Raw genomic sequence first — 16,333 nt, 5'->3', positions numbered from 1 at the left:
CTTTACTCTTCAACAAAAATAATAGTAATAAGTTATGGAAAACGGAGGAAAAAAATTAAATGAGCAAAACATTTGACCCAGCGGGAAGCAAGGTAAGTTAAGACTCATCTGATGTTGATGCTTTATCCCTAGTAAATACATAAATTGCACAATCTTCATACACAATACGAAGAGGCAAACAATATTACACACGCAGTGCCGCACGTACATCGCGCCTCTTCTGTTTTCTTGTTTTTGTCTTTCTCCTGCCATCCTTTATTTGACTCTCGTTTACCCCCTTTGGCCAACCCTTTTTTATGCGTTGTTATCTGTGTTTTTAAGTCCATGGAGACTTTTTATTGGTACCCTTATGTTTTTTATTGTCGTCTTATGAATGACAGACATTACCCACTTTAGTGATTATGATCACTATATTAGTTTGAAATCATTTGAGGTTGGTTTCGATTGATGTTTTATCACCCATTTCTACCCTATGAGAGTTTGTGCTTGGTTTCATATTTATCCATGGGAAACTGTGATGGAGGAGATTATTACTACATTTATGTTATTTGTTTCAAGTTGAGATCACTGCGATTACCTCTCAGCTTGAAGGGGAGTGTTGGAAGATACGAATAAGTTGGAGATTCATTGATGTAATTAGTATATGTTTTTCTCTTTTTCACTCTTACTAGAGTGAAGGGTATAATTATAATATTAGTACTTTTAATATCGATAAATAAAACTTAAGGGGGAGAGGGCTTGGACTAAACCCACAACCCTAATTCTCCACGCTCTTTCTCCTTCTCCAAATTCGTCACTCTTCTTCTCCTCCTAAATCTTCTCTCTATAATTCTTCTTCTTCTTCTCACCCATTAATCCTCTTCTACTTTTATTATACATTAAGGAATCCTAAGTTTTAACATATTTGGAATGAGGATACTTCCAAGGCTTTTGAGGACCTCAAATAGAAAACTTGTAGTATCCAGTGCTAGCTTTACTAAATTTTCTAAATCATTTTATTATTGAGTTTGATGCCTCAAGAACTAGTATTAGGGAAGCCAATTGCCTACTTCCACTGACCAATCAAGGGTCTCTTGGTCCACATATGAAAAAAGTGACATTTGCATTTGTCCAAGCAATTCAGCACCGGAGACCTTACCTAGTTGAAAAAAGGTTTCACATGTAATGAAGCAAGTATTAACGAAATAACACAAACTTTAGGGTTCCTGGAGGTCAATAATGTATCATTGCAACCATTATTTAGTCTATTATTATTATTATTTTAAAATAGTTCATGTAAAATATATTTCATATTATAGGTAAATATTATTTAGTAGATGTTGTATATGCAAGTCTTCCGAGTTTTTGGCTTTGTATCGAAGGATTTCCTACCATATGTAGGATTTGGAGATTACTCTCTTAGTTGTTGAAACGAAGGTACTCATTTGTAAGGACAACTATAGAGCGTACTTTTGGGGGCCTCAAAATCATGTTTTATAATATTAAAAGATATCCCTCATTTTCCTTGTGAAATTCAATTAAAAATCATAATTATTTATTATGTCTTGAATAAGTATAAATACAAGGAGGATTACCTTAACATATTTGTAAATAAAATAAAGATTCAAATGATGAATCTAGTGGAGAAGGTAATTACGGTAATGATGCAAGTTAAGATAAAAATGGTAATAATGATGAATCAGCAAAAAGATCCATGAAGGGAATACAATTTGCAGAAGTTGCTTATTTTTTAAATTTACTTGCATGTCAAATGTGGCAAAATTATCGGTCATTTTATTTTACTAAAATCGAATATTTAAGTTTGCATTTAACGAGGATTTTATTATTCAAGTAGATATTCAAATGCAATCTACTTGTGTCTTTTTATTATCTTTATCTTTCCATTTAGAACACATACTACATAGACAATGTTTTTAATATGATGCAAAAGAATTGTGTTCTTTTGCAAGTGATTTCATTTTTATATTATGGTTAACAAATTTTTTGGGAGATAGCATATAATGCTACATTATCCTTAAATTTAGAATTTCAATGTAGGGGTATTTTGGTAATTTAAATAATAAAAATTGTTTGCTTTTATAATTATATGATTTCTTGATTTTCAATATCACATCCAATAAATAACTTAGGAGAGAGCATTGAGATATCATAACCATATTTGAATATTTTACATGAATAAGTTTTTTTTTTTTTTTTTTGAAGCAATGTAATTTTTTATTTATATATTTAATTCAATAAATAATCATGATTTAGAGTGTTTTAATTGTTTATGAAGTTCACAAAGTCATAATTTATCATAGTTTGGATTATTTTATTAATAAATTCCTTCCTCTTTCCATAAAGTTTCACTAACGCAAAAAAAATACTTTAAACTATATTTTCTAATGAGCACACTAACACGAAAAATATATAATCCAAGTAAACTGTGCTGAAATTTATTTTTACGGGATGATCTACTTTCTAAGTTCACTAACCTTAATATATTTATTGGGTACTCTGATTTCTCCATGTATCATATAAAATTTTTATATTAAATAACTCTGTAGCAAAATTACCGTTGACTTTACTCTTCAACAAAAATAATAGTAATAAGTTATGGAAAACGGAGGAAAAAAATTAAATGAGCAAAACATTTGACCCAACGGGAAGCAAGGTAAGTTAAGACTCATCTGATGCTGATGCTTTATCCCTAGTAAATACATAAATTGCACAATCTTCATACACAATACGAAGAGGCAAACAATATTACACACGCAGTGCCGCACGTACACCGCGCCTCTTCTGTTTTCTTGTTTTCTTGTAGAGAAGTATGTGATCAAGAAATCCACAGGGTAAAAAAGTTAAGTAATAATCGGATAAAGGTAATCAGAAGACGCCTGTACAGCAACTCCGAGGAATGTTGCCCTCATCTTTAAGTCAATACAAATTAATTAAGCGCATTCTCACTCATTTTAGTTCCTTTCGGTGGAATACAATACAAGGAAAGAGTCCTCAAATTTCTTCATATTCTGACTTTCTCCCTCGAATACAAGTAGACAAAGACTCGGTTCCCCAGCCCTTTCTCCAATCACACAAGCACGACTCTAGTCAAACAAATGAAACAGAATTGTAAATACAAATAAATGAATGACCTACGGCCTCTTCACAAGAATACTCCAGATTGGGCAGGGCAGAGCCGGCAAAAGAGCAAACTAGAGCAACTGCAACCAATAGTCACCTCATTTCCCCCCCAAAAAATATTACCTTTTGGAAAGGAATATCAGACTATACCATTTAACAACTTTCTCAGAAGAGATCCACTTTCTTTTTCTGCAAATCCTGCTTCCATTTGGGCTGCTGGTAAAATGCTTCTTTTGACATTCCCAGTACAGATTCAAATTCACTTGCAGAGAGATATGCCTAAGACGAAAACAGGTAGATACATCAATTTCTCCTAGTACCAAATGAAGGTCTGAATTTTCGTCAAATACACAACATGAAAATACACTGCATGTAGAACAAACCTCTCTCCGCTTGAAATCAATTCCACTAGCCGGGTCAGTTGACTTGGCTCTCAACTGTTCATAACTGAATGTTGTTGCCTCTCCATTTTCATCCACTGGTGGATCCAGCTTCACTGGAGAGCCATCTCCATTGTTTTCTGATGTGAGTTCACCTCTTTCTCCATCTTCCTTTTCTCGGGGAGACTGGGGCTCAGAGTGAGGACTTCCATTTTTCTTACCCTCAGCGTCTAGTCCTTCAAAAAGACTTGGTTAAATTAGATAAACCTAGATGCCAGGCAACAGTACTACAACCACTGTTTTTCTCCCTAATATCTGACAGAACAAATAACACCTTACAAGAAGGAGTTCATATTTTCCCTACCAGCAGAGGTTGGACTGCTCCTACTGAACCGTACAGGAGAGCCCCCAGATGCCTTCTTTTGTTCTGCAGTAAGAACACCCGACAGGGCAGCTACTGCAGCAGCTCTTTGTGATCCTTGACCTGTACTAACAGCCTTAGATGCTGGCGTTTTAGTTCCAGAAGATGGATTAAATGCATTGTTCAAAGCAGCCAGAGCGGATGCCCTTTGAGTGGGTCCACTTTGACCTGAACCATTAGATTTGTCATGGTTCTGCAGTAAAAATTTAATACCAAATGTAAGAAGTAAACCATTTTATATCCAAAACTCATATGCAGTCCAAGCAAAAAACTAGGTGTGAAAGAGAATTATCTTGATGAACTTCATAAGATAGCACACTATTGACAAAAATTAATTGCAATATTTAACTCCAAATCTCAACAAAGATTTTCTCACTGTAAAGACCATTTTGCAGAGTCGAAACAAGAACTTGGTTTCTTCCATTCCTCAAATATAAGAGAGTGATGTGATGTGTCCATGAGATCTTAATAGCAATGAAATGAAACATCTACCTCTGATCCATGAATAGATGCTCCAAAGAGCCATGAGAGCTTCTTTTGAAATGAATTTCCTTGGGCCTGTATATTCAAGGAGCATATGCAATTATCAGTACCAAAGAAGAAATGCACAGAGATAGATCTGAAATAAAACAAAACACACGTCTGAAAATAAGAACAGTAGTGAGTGTACATAGAATATCAACAACAAGAAAGAGAGAGAAACAGAGCATAGAGGAAAAGAGTTACAGAACGTACAGCTCCTTTAGAAGAGTCCCATGAAAAGTATGAAGTGAAGAAACATGGTTCATTTCCTTCTGTGATCTTGTACAGTGGCACATCAGGAGATAGACCTTCCAGAGATGCTGCCAGGGCTACATATTTCTAGAGAAAAGACATAGAATACATAATTAGGAAACAAAATTGAAAAATAAAAAGGACTGAAGGAACCATATCAAACAAAAAGAAACAGAACTCCTTGATAACACCTGGCCAATCTCAAAAGCATTTTGTTTTTCTTTGGACTCTGCAGACTGACCAACCCACACAAAAACTTCAGCATGTGTGTCAAGTATCAGTATATCCTCGGTCAATAGATCATCTTGGGAGAAATTGAAAACCTCAGTGACCTGCCATATATGTCCTGTAATTTTTCACTTTGAACAGAAGAAAAACCCTGAAACTACACAGCAGAAGGGCAAGAAAGAACAGGAAGATAAAGATTAAGAGTTGAGCTCACCTTAAACTTTCCTGGGAACCATTTAAAAGTTCAAAACAGAAACAACAATAAGTAAGATCAGTTTCATCAACCAGTAAAGATACCTTAAATGCGGATGCATCTTCATGGAAAAACACAAGAAAGTAATCCCAATATATTCAGCAAGTGATTTGAGAAGTATAAGGAGGTAGGACTAACCATTATAGAGTGAAAAGGTATACAAGTGCGGATCTCTAACAGGCTCTTGCGGGGGTTTTTTACTTGTGTAACTTTGTTTTCCACCAAGGGCAAACCAGAAAGCAGAACTCTCAGTTCCTTCCTTTGCATGTTTCAATACAGCTCCAGGCTGCATTCATAAGCATTTGCAGTTAAAAAAAAAAAAAAAATCCTTGTAAACAAAATGAGAGAAGCATCAATTTTATTCACCAGAAATATAAATCATCAAAGAAGTAAGGACAATCAAATATGGATGTGAAAAGGGGAAATTGAAAAGGAGAAAGAGAGAAATTGAGATAAGAAGAGAGGGGAGAAAGAGAAGAGGGAGGGTCGTGCTCGACCCCCTTTCTATTTAATAAATGAGATTAGGAAAGTTATAAAAATACCCCTTACATACTAAAACCACTGAAACCCTTATATCTCCCTTCCTACTTAAACTGAATTACATGAAATTATGTGTAGAGACATAATAAAACATGTAAGATAAGATGATGTAGAAGTCTGTAACATCTGCTGATGTAAAATGATCAAAATACCCCTCAATAGCTTTTCTAACATTCCCCCTTAAGCTGGAGTATATATATTCATAAAGCCCAGCTTGTTGCAGAACATCACAAACTCATGTTTTCCCAAAGCCTTAGTGAATACATCTCCAAGCTGATCTCCAGAACGACACAAGGTGTGATTACTTCCTTCGTCATTATAAAATCCCGAATAAAATGACAATCCACTTCAATGTGTCTTGTTCTCTCATTAAACACTGAATTTCCGGTAATAAATATTGCTACTTGATTATCACAATACGTTATCACAGGTTCATCTTGATGAAACCCCAACTATTGTGTTACAGACCTTACCCACATCAATTCACTGACAATGTGTGTCATTGCTCTATACTTTGCTTCAGCACTGGATCAAGTTACAACATTTTTTTTCTTGCTTTTCCAGCTTATCAGCCGAGCTGACCTAAGTTTCAAAAAAAGTCTCTTCCTAGAAAAACACAATATCTAGTGGTAGACTTCTTGTCCAGTTTATTTTTAGAAAATGCTTCAATCTTCTAGTGTTCATGAAGCTTAAAGAAAAGACTCTTTCCAGGTGACCCTTTCAAATATCTCAAAATTCTCTGTGCAGCTTCCTAATGGATTTTTCGTGGGCATTCCATGAACCGACTAACCACATTGACATCAAAGGAAATATTTGGGCAAGTAACAGTAGCATGTATGAGTTTGCCAACTAACTGTTGATATATTGTCTTATCATTAAGTTCAACACTCTGATCATCATGAAGATCATGTCCAACTTCCACTGGAGTTTCAACCAATTTGGCACCTAATAACCCATACTCTTGTAACATATTTGTTACATACTTCCTCCATCTCAGAACAAGACCTTCCTTCTTGATACTTCAATTCCTAGAAAATATTTTAGTAAACTAAGGTCTTTAGTCTAAAAATGTTTTGTCATATGTGTTTTTACCTCCTCAATACTAGTCACGTCGTTGCCAGACAATATGATGTCATCCATATATACTAAAAACACCACAACACGGAGGATCACTTCAAGACAAAAAGCAAAAACCCATGGACATCACAACAAGGCTAAAATTTTCAAACCACGCCCGTGGACTCTATTTTAAACCATATAGCTTTCTTGAGTCTGCAAGCTTTATTCGTCTCCCTCTAAGCAACATATCCAGGAGGTTCCTCCAAATAAACTTCCTCTTCCATATCACTATACAAGAAACATTTTTTATGTTAAGTTGGCATAAAGACCACCCTTGATTCATAGTAATAGAAACCAAAAGGATAGAGGACAAAGCACAACCTGGCTAGGGGAGAAAAAGTTCAAACACATCAAAACCATAAGTTTATGTGTAGCCCTTGGCTACTAATCTAGCCTTGAACCTCTCAATAAAGCCATCGATCTTATATTTCACAGTGTACACCCATCTACATCTAACAATAGTAGCACCTAGAGTTAGATTACATAATTGCCATATCCTCCTATCTGACAGTGCCTCTATTTCAACATCCATGGCTTGCTTCCATTGAGGGGAAAAAAGAATAGCCTGGCCTGAAGAAGGAATACTGCAAGTAAGGATAAAGTTAAATTTTTATATTGGTTAGACAACAAATCAAAAGAAACAAAGTTGGACAACGGATAAAAAGTACCCTTCCTGACACCTTTCTGAAGAGCAATTAGAAGATGTTAATTACTTACCTCAGGATCCACAGACGAATTAGGTGCATGGATCGGCATGAGAGAGGGCATTGTAGGCTAAGAAGAGGGTACTCATCGTCGATGATATACCTGCAGAAGTTTCTCAATAATAACACTAGGTGAAGGTCCTGGACTATCCTCCACAAGTGTAGGAATAACCAACTCGGTACCTGTAGGAGAAGGACGAATAATATCTAGATGTTGATTTCTAGGGTCAACACATAAACCCAAAAGATTTCAAGGGAAACAGAGAAGAGAGGAACTCATAACTCTTGGGAGAGAGGAGAGGAGAAACCAAGGGAGAGAAAGAAGAGGAAAAGAGAGAGGTGTAAGGACGAATTTGAGCCAAGAGGAAGAGACTTGAATGGTCTACCCCATGCCTTGAGACTATATTTATAGTTGTGGGAAGGTTTTTACAATGACTACAATGCCCTTAGGGCTACATGATTCAAAAGGAAAAAGAAATAAGAGGATATACACCAGCTTGTATAATTACAATTCTATGCAATCTCTATGGAAGTTCTACTTATTTACTAGTCATGCCACCCCTACACATGTGGGTGTCTTTTAACACTCCCCCTCAAGCTGGTATTTGTAACTTCACTTCGCAAATAATCTTGGTTAAGAAACTTGTGTGCTCAATGATTCATCTTGTTCTTGTTCACATCTTATTTGTAGTCTTCATCTTGTTTTTCCCCTTACTTCGAAATGATTGGGGGGATAAAAAATGTGTTTATTGTGGTAGGACTAATCATATTTCTAAGAAATGTAGGGACAAATTTGGTAAACCTACTATTATGGTCCTGGGGTTAAGTACTTGGTTTTCCGCTACCTACCAGGCCGGTCTTTTGGGTAGTATTGGCTAGATGCTTAACATTAGGTATCAGAGCAGGCGCTACATCACGAGTTCGAATCCCGGCGAGAGTCTTGAGCTGCGAGAGTCCAGCGTGGAGGGGGCAACCTAGCAGAAACTAGAGTGGGTCGTCGCGTGAGTGGGCCGCCGTGGACGTCGGCTCGTGAAGGTGGGTGTGATGTTATGGTCCTGAGGTTAAGTACTTGGTTTTCCGCTACCTACCTGGGCCAACTTTATAGTCACAAATAAGGACGCCTCCTCACACATTGGATTCTATGAGAAAATTCAGTAGTTATTACAGCGACTGGGTCAACTGACTGCTTCATCTACTGCTTCTCAGACTACCGAGACTCCTCCTTCTTCCTTAGCGAGTGCCACGATGGCTACAGGTATGAATGCACTAAATGTGTCTCATTCCCCCTCTTGGATCATTGATTCAGAAGCCTCCACACATATGTCAGGTATGCCCTCTCTATTCAGTCCATTAGTCTATCTCATTCATATCATCGAGTTACTTTAGCTAATGGATCCACCTCTCCCATTCCCCCTAAATGAGTCATATAACTAAATCCTTAAACTGTTCAGTAACCTTTTATCCTACTTCTTGTGTTTTCCAGGACTTGCAGACAAAGAGGACGATTAGTTGAGGACATGAGAAGGGAGGGCACTGCATGCTGGATGATGTATCCATTTCTCGAGTTGTAACTCTCACTACTACAAATTCTTCTTACTTGTGGCATATGCGTTTGGGACATCCCTCATCAGCTAAGTTGCGTCAGTTTTTTCCTTCTCTGCCAGCCGATATTTCATTTGATTGTGAATCCTGTCAGCTGGGAAAGCATCATCGCTCTAGTTTCCCAGTTAGTTCTAGTCAAAGCATCAAGTTGTTTGAATTAGTCTACTCTGATGTATGGGGTCCATGTCGGGTTCCTAACCCATTTGGTTTTAAGTATTTTGTGACGTTCATTGATGATTTCAGTAGAGTCACTTGGGTGTATCTCCTACGGGAGAAGTCCGAAGTATTTGATGTATTCCTCAATTTTTTCAATGAAATAAAAAATCAATTTGGTGCCTGTGTTCATGTACTTCGTACTGACAATGGTTTGGAATATCTTAACCATAAATTTTCAGTATTTTGTGCTTCTTATTGATTCTTCTCTTAGAAATCAGGTGATAAATTGTGATATAGCAAAGGCTATGAGGCTGTCTCTAGAATCTTTATATGCACAGGAGAGTAATCTCTCTCGAGTTTATGAGCTGTATACAGACTTTTTTGGGTTGAAAAGAGGAAATCGAACTATGACAAAATATTATAGTGCATTCATTGGCATATGGCAAGAGATCAATGTATATCATCCGTTTACTACGGATGAAAATGAATTGATAAAACAATAAAATCAGTTGTTTGTTCAATTTTTTTTGGATGGTTTAGGTGCTGAATTTGATGTTATTAATATCCAGTTGTTAGCTTCAGATGAAATCCCTACTCTCTACCACTTTTAATCGGATTATGAGGCCTGAGAAAACTATTGTACCTGAAATAGGTAAAGGAGGTAAGATAATGGAAGCTACTGTTCTTAATGCTTCCAACACTACATCAGCCCCTACAAATTCCTCTAGAGGTAGAGGTAGATGTCGAGGTAGAGAGGGCCAAGGCAGAGGTAGAGGATGTGGTGATGGTAAGTTAGAAAGAAAATGTGTTCATTGTGGCAAAAATAATCATTATTCTAACATATGCTGGGTTAAGTTTGGGAAACTTGCATGGGCTAATTCTGCAACTCTTGATAGTGGAAGTGGGAGTTTAGATTCTTCCATGTTGGTTACACTAGGTGCTCCAGATGAGATGCAACAATAGAATACTCAGCACATGACCCATATCTCTGTTGCTTCGACCTCAGCATCAGTAGCTCATTTTTCCATCCTAGTTCCTAGTTCAACCAGCGTTGACTTAGGTATGGTAGTTTATCATGTTCACTCGTCACCGTCCTAGGTTCTTGACACAGGAGCCTCCAAACACATGTCAGAAATGTTGTCATTGTTTTCCGATTTAAAAGAGTCTCTGTGTTTCAAACTAAACTTGCAGATGGTTCCACCTCTCCTGTTCAAGGAGTAGGCAATGTTACCCTCTGCTTCGTTTTTGTCTCCTTAGTCAATGTTTTTTGTTGGTCTCCTTAGTCAATGTTTTTTGTTCCCAAGTTTCCTTTAAATTTGTCATTGGTTAATCAGCTAGCCAAGTCAATGAGTTGTTCTCTCACATTTTATCCTACTCATTGTGTTTTTTAGGATCTCGCAACAAGGAGGATGATTGATTCCACTCGTGAGAGAGATGGGCAGTACTACCTGGAGAACCATCGACAGAATAATATTCAGTTACATACCGCAAATTCTCCTCTATAGTGACACTTGCGGCTAGGTCATCCGTCTGCAGCAAAACTGACTCATCTTTCCAGACTTTCCGTCTAGTTCTTCTATTCAGTGCGAGTCATGTCAATTGGGCAATGATTACAAAACATTTGTTTCCATTCTCATCTCATAAAACCAGCCATCTATTTGAGATTGTACACTCAGACATCTGGGGTCCTAGTCTTGTGACTAGCCAGTTCGACATAGGTATTTTATTTCGTTTATCGATGATTTTAGTAGGTGTACTTGGATTTACCTTCTTAAGGCAAAATCTGAGGCTTTTGATGTACTCAAAACTTTTCTTCAATGAAATAAAAAATCAATTTGCTGCTTCATTTCGTATCTTGTATACTGATAATGGCCTCAAGTTCATGATTCATAAATTCCAAGTCTTTTGTCAATAACAGGAAATTATTCATCAGACATCGTGCATCTTTACCACTCATCGATGGCTGGACGAGAGGTCGGTCAAGGAGTAATTTCCTCCCACCAACCATCTGGGGAACGAAGTAACTCCCATTCAACGACCACTCTCTCTGATCCAGCACCTCTAGTAGGACAGCATCCAGGAAGAGGCGAAGATCGAACCAGTCTGAGGAAGCAGCACCGGCAGCAGCAGCAACGAAGAGGTAAACAACCGGAAGAAGAAGAAAAGAGGGAAAAGGAAGTTATTGAATCTGAAGATAGTTCAGGCGAGAGATGGCAAACTGTAATCTCGAAATCCTCACGCCGAAGGATCCTTGTGGAGGATCCGACCATATACGAATTCCGGAATGGAAAAGCAAAGCTGACTTTTCAAAAGAGAAAGGAGAAGAGTGGGGAGGCCATCCAGATTCATGCGCAAGAGGGGAAAAAGAAATCATACATCTCCCTCCCGATCTCCGCAGTCAGATTTTTCCTAGACATTTTTAGGAAAGTCCAAGTAGGAAACATGGGAAGAAAATACAGCAGATCACTCCTCACTGGCGATCTGGAATTCCAAGTTCACAGCCAGTATCATGGAGGCCTTCTTCATTGCGTCATCCACCAAAGACGTGGACAAATGATAATGGGTATGATTTTCCTCCCACAGCCCTCCACTTCTGGAATGGGTTGGAAACGATTTGATCAAATTCTTCAGCAGCTAGCCACCCCACCAAAAATCCACTCACAACCTAGCGCTTCACACCAGACAACTCTGTCGCTCCCACCGGATCCTCCACTAGAGAAGACTCAGACCTGCAAAACCAATTATCCAATACCACCATCAACACCACTCCCCCAATTTTCACCCCAGAAAAAACAATTCTTTATATCCCTGCCAGCCCACATTGAAACTGAGGGCAAGCGCAAAATGTCCCTGGCAGTCCTCTTGGAAGACCCGGAAAATTTTTTCACCAGAAGACAACTCCAAGAATGGCTGCAAAAACGAAATATCACGTTCACAGCCATCATCAAAGCTCATAAGAGGAGCTGGATCATCAACTGCCATTCGGAGGAGGACCGCAAGAGACTTCATTCACTAAAGGCAGAGACTATTTCAACGATCCTCCACATGACCAATTGGAGCCCAGAACTCACAACCCCCATCTCGGGGCAATGGGTGATCGTCAAAGGTCTTCCGGTGGAAATCCGATGCCGGCATACTCTGGAATGCCTCACAAAAGAATTCGGAGAGGTTATTTGGGCCGAAAGCCAGCCAACGCAGCTTCACAGAGAAAAAATTTTCATCCGGCCAAAATCACCGGTAAGTGGTTTACAATTTTTTCATATCTCCTGCGGAAAAACCATGATCTGGGTCTCCATGGAATTCGGAGATCTGGAAACCCTTCCGGCAGCCAACTCGGAAGAAACCTCACGAAACACAACCCAGACTCAGCAGATCCGTCAGTTACCGACTCGGAAGCCGCACTCGGAGTTCAATCGGACATGGGTTCCGAAAAAACAAAAACAAAAAAAAAATCCAACCACACAACATCAATCCCCATATCCCGAAACAATCCAATCAACACCAGTTCACAGTAACCCTTTCACTGCCCCCGCCGAAAAAGATCCTATCCACATAAGTGCATCCGCAGACAAAATCTCATCTCTGAAATCGCCCTTGGCAACAGTGCCAATCCCCAATTCCAAAACACCTGCAATACACCGTTCCCCAAATCCAAAAGCTGATAGGATCTTTCAAACCGATGTGCAGACACATCCGGACAAGGGGATTATTACTTCCCTTTGTTCACATCCATCACTGTCAAACTCTAACCCGCCTCGAAACAAAAAACACTTTCCCCCACATACCTACCTCTCCATTTACCAAAATCCATCATCACCTTCTCAACCTCGAGCCCCGCACCATACTCTTACACAAAAAAAAAAAAAAAAAAAAAAAACAGACCACCTTTTCAACCATCAAATCCACAGCCGTCGACCTCTACAACTTCCAAAGCGCCTTAGCCCACATCACGCCGTCGCCCCGTCATGTCCTTTCTACATCAACCCTTTCCCCAACGCCGCACCTCGAGTCCCGAACTCGCCTGCCATACATCAACCTCCAACACCCTTCAGTCGACATCACGCCCCGTCCTTCCCTTTCTACATCAACCTTTTCACCTCTGCCGCTTTTCATTTCCCGAAGCAGTACCCATCTTTCCATCTTTAAATCCCTCCCATCCCCTCCGCCACCCAAATCTTCCTCTTCCCGAAGCCTACCGTACGCCAATCCCTCAGTCCAAATCACGCCACCATCAACCCTTTCCCCAACGCCACACCTCGAGTCCCGAACTCGCCTGCCATACATCAACCTCCAACACCCTTCAGTCGACATCACGCCCCGCCCTTCCCTTTCTACATCAACTTTTTCACCTCCGCCGCTTTTCATTTCCCGAAGCAGTACCCATCTTTCCATCTTTAAATCCCTCCCATCCCCTCCGCCACCCAAATCTTCCTCTTCCCGAAGCCTACCGTACGCCAATTCCTCAGTCCAAATCACGCCACCCTCCCGTCCTTTCACTTTTAAATCCCTCTCCTTCCCTCCGCCGCCTAAATCTTCCTTTTCCCGAAGCCGCACCCCTCACTTGTCATCCCCGTCCCGCAGCTTCTCTAACTCGATAAATCCCCTTTCCCCCCCACTTCCACCCACATTCTCGGCTCGTTATCGAGGATCTCCCTCTGCGACCCCCCCGACCTCAAACCTTCCTCATCACCCATCCCATCCATCCCAGCAACCAACTCCTCTCGCCGTCCCATCAAACCCTCCCTCTCTGACTCAAATCTCCCCTTATACGGCCACCCCTCGAGCCCCGTTAAGGCCATCCCTCTTCTCTAATGAATCCACTTGGGATTTCGAACCCCCCTCTCACTCCCCTTCCCCCTTATATATTCACTCTCCCACTATCCTCTGCCCCACCCCCCTTCGTATTATTTACCCCCACTCCGACACCATGGAAAACTCAAACCCCAAACCCTTCAACCCTCCCTTCCACACCAATACTGAAAAACAAATTGCCACCACCCCTTTCCGATATACCTACTCCAGGAAAAAAGAAGCAGGGAAAACTAAAGCCAAACTCGGTAACCCCACACCTTCCGAGACAAACAAGGACAAAGATAAAATCAAAGACACTACCCCCCCACCTTCCCCCCCTCCAAATTCCCCTCCTGTCCTTCCAATGGAATTTCCCCATGATTGGTACGATCTCCCCCCTGCTTTCCCCTATGGAATCCCTCCAATTTGGTCCGACCTCCCCCCAACTATAACCTCTGAATCTACCCTAGCCAAGGCCTTCACTCCCAATCCGCGCGATGAGCTCCTCCTATTCCTGCTGGAACAGGAACAATCCTTTCCTCGAGAAGAATTTTCAGAAATGACGGAGCTTGCCAACATATTTTGTGCGGGATACACTGAAGCTGGAGCCGTGGAGCGAAACATCAACTCCCACCGTTCCCCATGATCGTTCTATCATGGAATGTAAGAGGTCTCGGCTCTCTGGCCAAGCGTGCTCTCGTCAGAGCAGCGCTTTTTGATGTTAAACCAAAAATAGCTATACTTCTTGAAACGAAGATACAGTCCTTTGATTATTCAATTGTGTGTAATATATGGTATGACTCCAACCCAGCGTGGGCGCATGTAGCTGCAATTGGCCATTCTGGGGGCATTATTGTCATCTGGGATCCAATTGCTTTTGATGCTATTTCCGTCCTTCCGGGGCGATACTCAATAGGTATCCAGCTCCGGGATCACAACCTCGGTACTTGTTGGGCTCTTGCTGGCATATATGGGCCTACTCGGTACCGTGACCGAGCATCTTTCTGGGAGGAAATCTTTCAGCTTGTCCAATTGTGGGACCTCCCTTGGCTCATTGGAGGAGACTTCAATGTGACATTATCTTGCTCTGACAAATGTCCTCCTGCTTCCCGAACCTCATCAACCATGAGAGCCTTTTCTGACTTTATCAATAGTGTTGCTCTCTCCGAGATTCCTCTTTCGGGGAAAAAATTCACCTGGACAAATTGTCAGAACCCCCCCATTTTGTCTAAATTGGACAGATTTTTTTCAAATATAGAATGGAACCTTCTTTTTCCCAACACCTCTGGCCAAGTCCTAAACAAAATTGGATCTGACCATTGGCCTATCCAACTCAATTCCCGGCCTCTTGCGTGGGAAAAATCTCCCTTTCGGTTTGAGAATGCCTGGTTATTAACCACGGCTTTCATCCCTTCTTTGAAATCTTGGTGGCTCGAATTGGAAAATCATCCGAACCCGGGCTGGGCCCTCCCTCGGAAACTGAAAGCCCTCAAAGCAAAGATCAGAATGTGGGATAAAAATCATCGTGTTTCTGCTGCTTCCCAGAAAGATTCGATTCGCCGCCGCATTTCTGAGCTGGATCTACTGGAGGAACAAAGGTTAATCTCTCCTACTGAATTTTTGCTTAGAAATAAATTAAATGCTGAATACCGTACATTTCTTCATTCTGATTCTGTCCGTTGGAAACAACGTTCAAGATTTCGTTGGATGGCTGAGGGTGATGGAAACACAAAGTTTTTTCATTCCATCGCCTCGGCCAGGAGGAGGACTAACCGTATCACTGCTCTCTGTAACGGAGACCAAGTGGTAACGGATAGTGCCTCCATTTCTAACCTTTTGGTGAAGTATTTCTCAGAGCTATATTCAGAAGTCTGTTTCAGAAGACCAAAAATCCATCAGCTCAATTTCGAGCGCATCTCAACTGAAGACGCAATGGATCTTGAAAAACCATTCTCCTCAGAAGAAATTGAACGGGCTGTGCTGGGCCTTCCTAAAGATAAAGCCCCCGGACCAGATGGCTTTAATGGTGAGTTTTATCACTGTTTTTGGGATCTGTTAAAAAATGATGTATGTGCCTTCGTTCACAATTTTCACCAAGTGGGAATTACTCACTCTGGAATTGGTGCATCTTTTATTGCGCTTATTCCTAAAAAAACAAATTCAGAGGAGCCTAAAGATTTCCGGCCCATCTGTCTCATTTCCAGTTCATATAAAATTATTGGTCGTCTGTTGGCTAATCGGCTAA

At 40.4% G+C, this 16,333-nt stretch overlaps 1 protein-coding gene across 5 annotated transcripts in view; it reads right to left on the bottom strand.

Moving 5' to 3' along the window:
• Positions 1-2,812: 2,812 nt before the first annotated feature.
• LOC137955685 (villin-2) overlaps positions 2,813-16,333 on the bottom strand; it is a 28,023-nt gene continuing 14,502 nt past the window's right edge. For 4 of the 5 annotated variants that reach the window (XM_068802749.1, XM_068802750.1, XM_068802748.1 and 1 more), the window contains 8 exons: positions 5,315-5,462; positions 5,138-5,148; positions 4,887-5,027; positions 4,657-4,782; positions 4,414-4,479; positions 3,865-4,114; positions 3,504-3,736; positions 2,813-3,399 (listed from right to left, as the gene is read on the bottom strand). In XM_068802749.1, coding sequence (XP_068658850.1) covers positions 3,286-3,399; positions 3,504-3,736; positions 3,865-4,114; positions 4,414-4,479; positions 4,657-4,782; positions 4,887-5,027; positions 5,138-5,148; positions 5,315-5,462 — 1,089 coding nt within the window. In that variant the 3' untranslated portion in view covers positions 2,813-3,285. The remainder of the gene's footprint in view (positions 3,400-3,503; positions 3,737-3,864; positions 4,115-4,413; positions 4,480-4,656; positions 4,783-4,886; positions 5,028-5,137; positions 5,149-5,314; positions 5,463-16,333) is intronic. The other variant, XM_068802752.1, reaches the window with a different exon arrangement.

Source organism: Aristolochia californica, unplaced genomic scaffold, assembly GCF_029961685.1.
Source record: "Aristolochia californica isolate CCGP_79_NKW_82.1479 unplaced genomic scaffold, dmAriCali1.0.hap1 SCAF_2, whole genome shotgun sequence".
NCBI lineage: Eukaryota > Viridiplantae > Streptophyta > Magnoliopsida > Piperales > Aristolochiaceae > Aristolochia > Aristolochia californica.
Note: the sequence above shows the minus strand (reverse complement) of the source record. Positions and strands in the feature narration are given on the sequence as shown.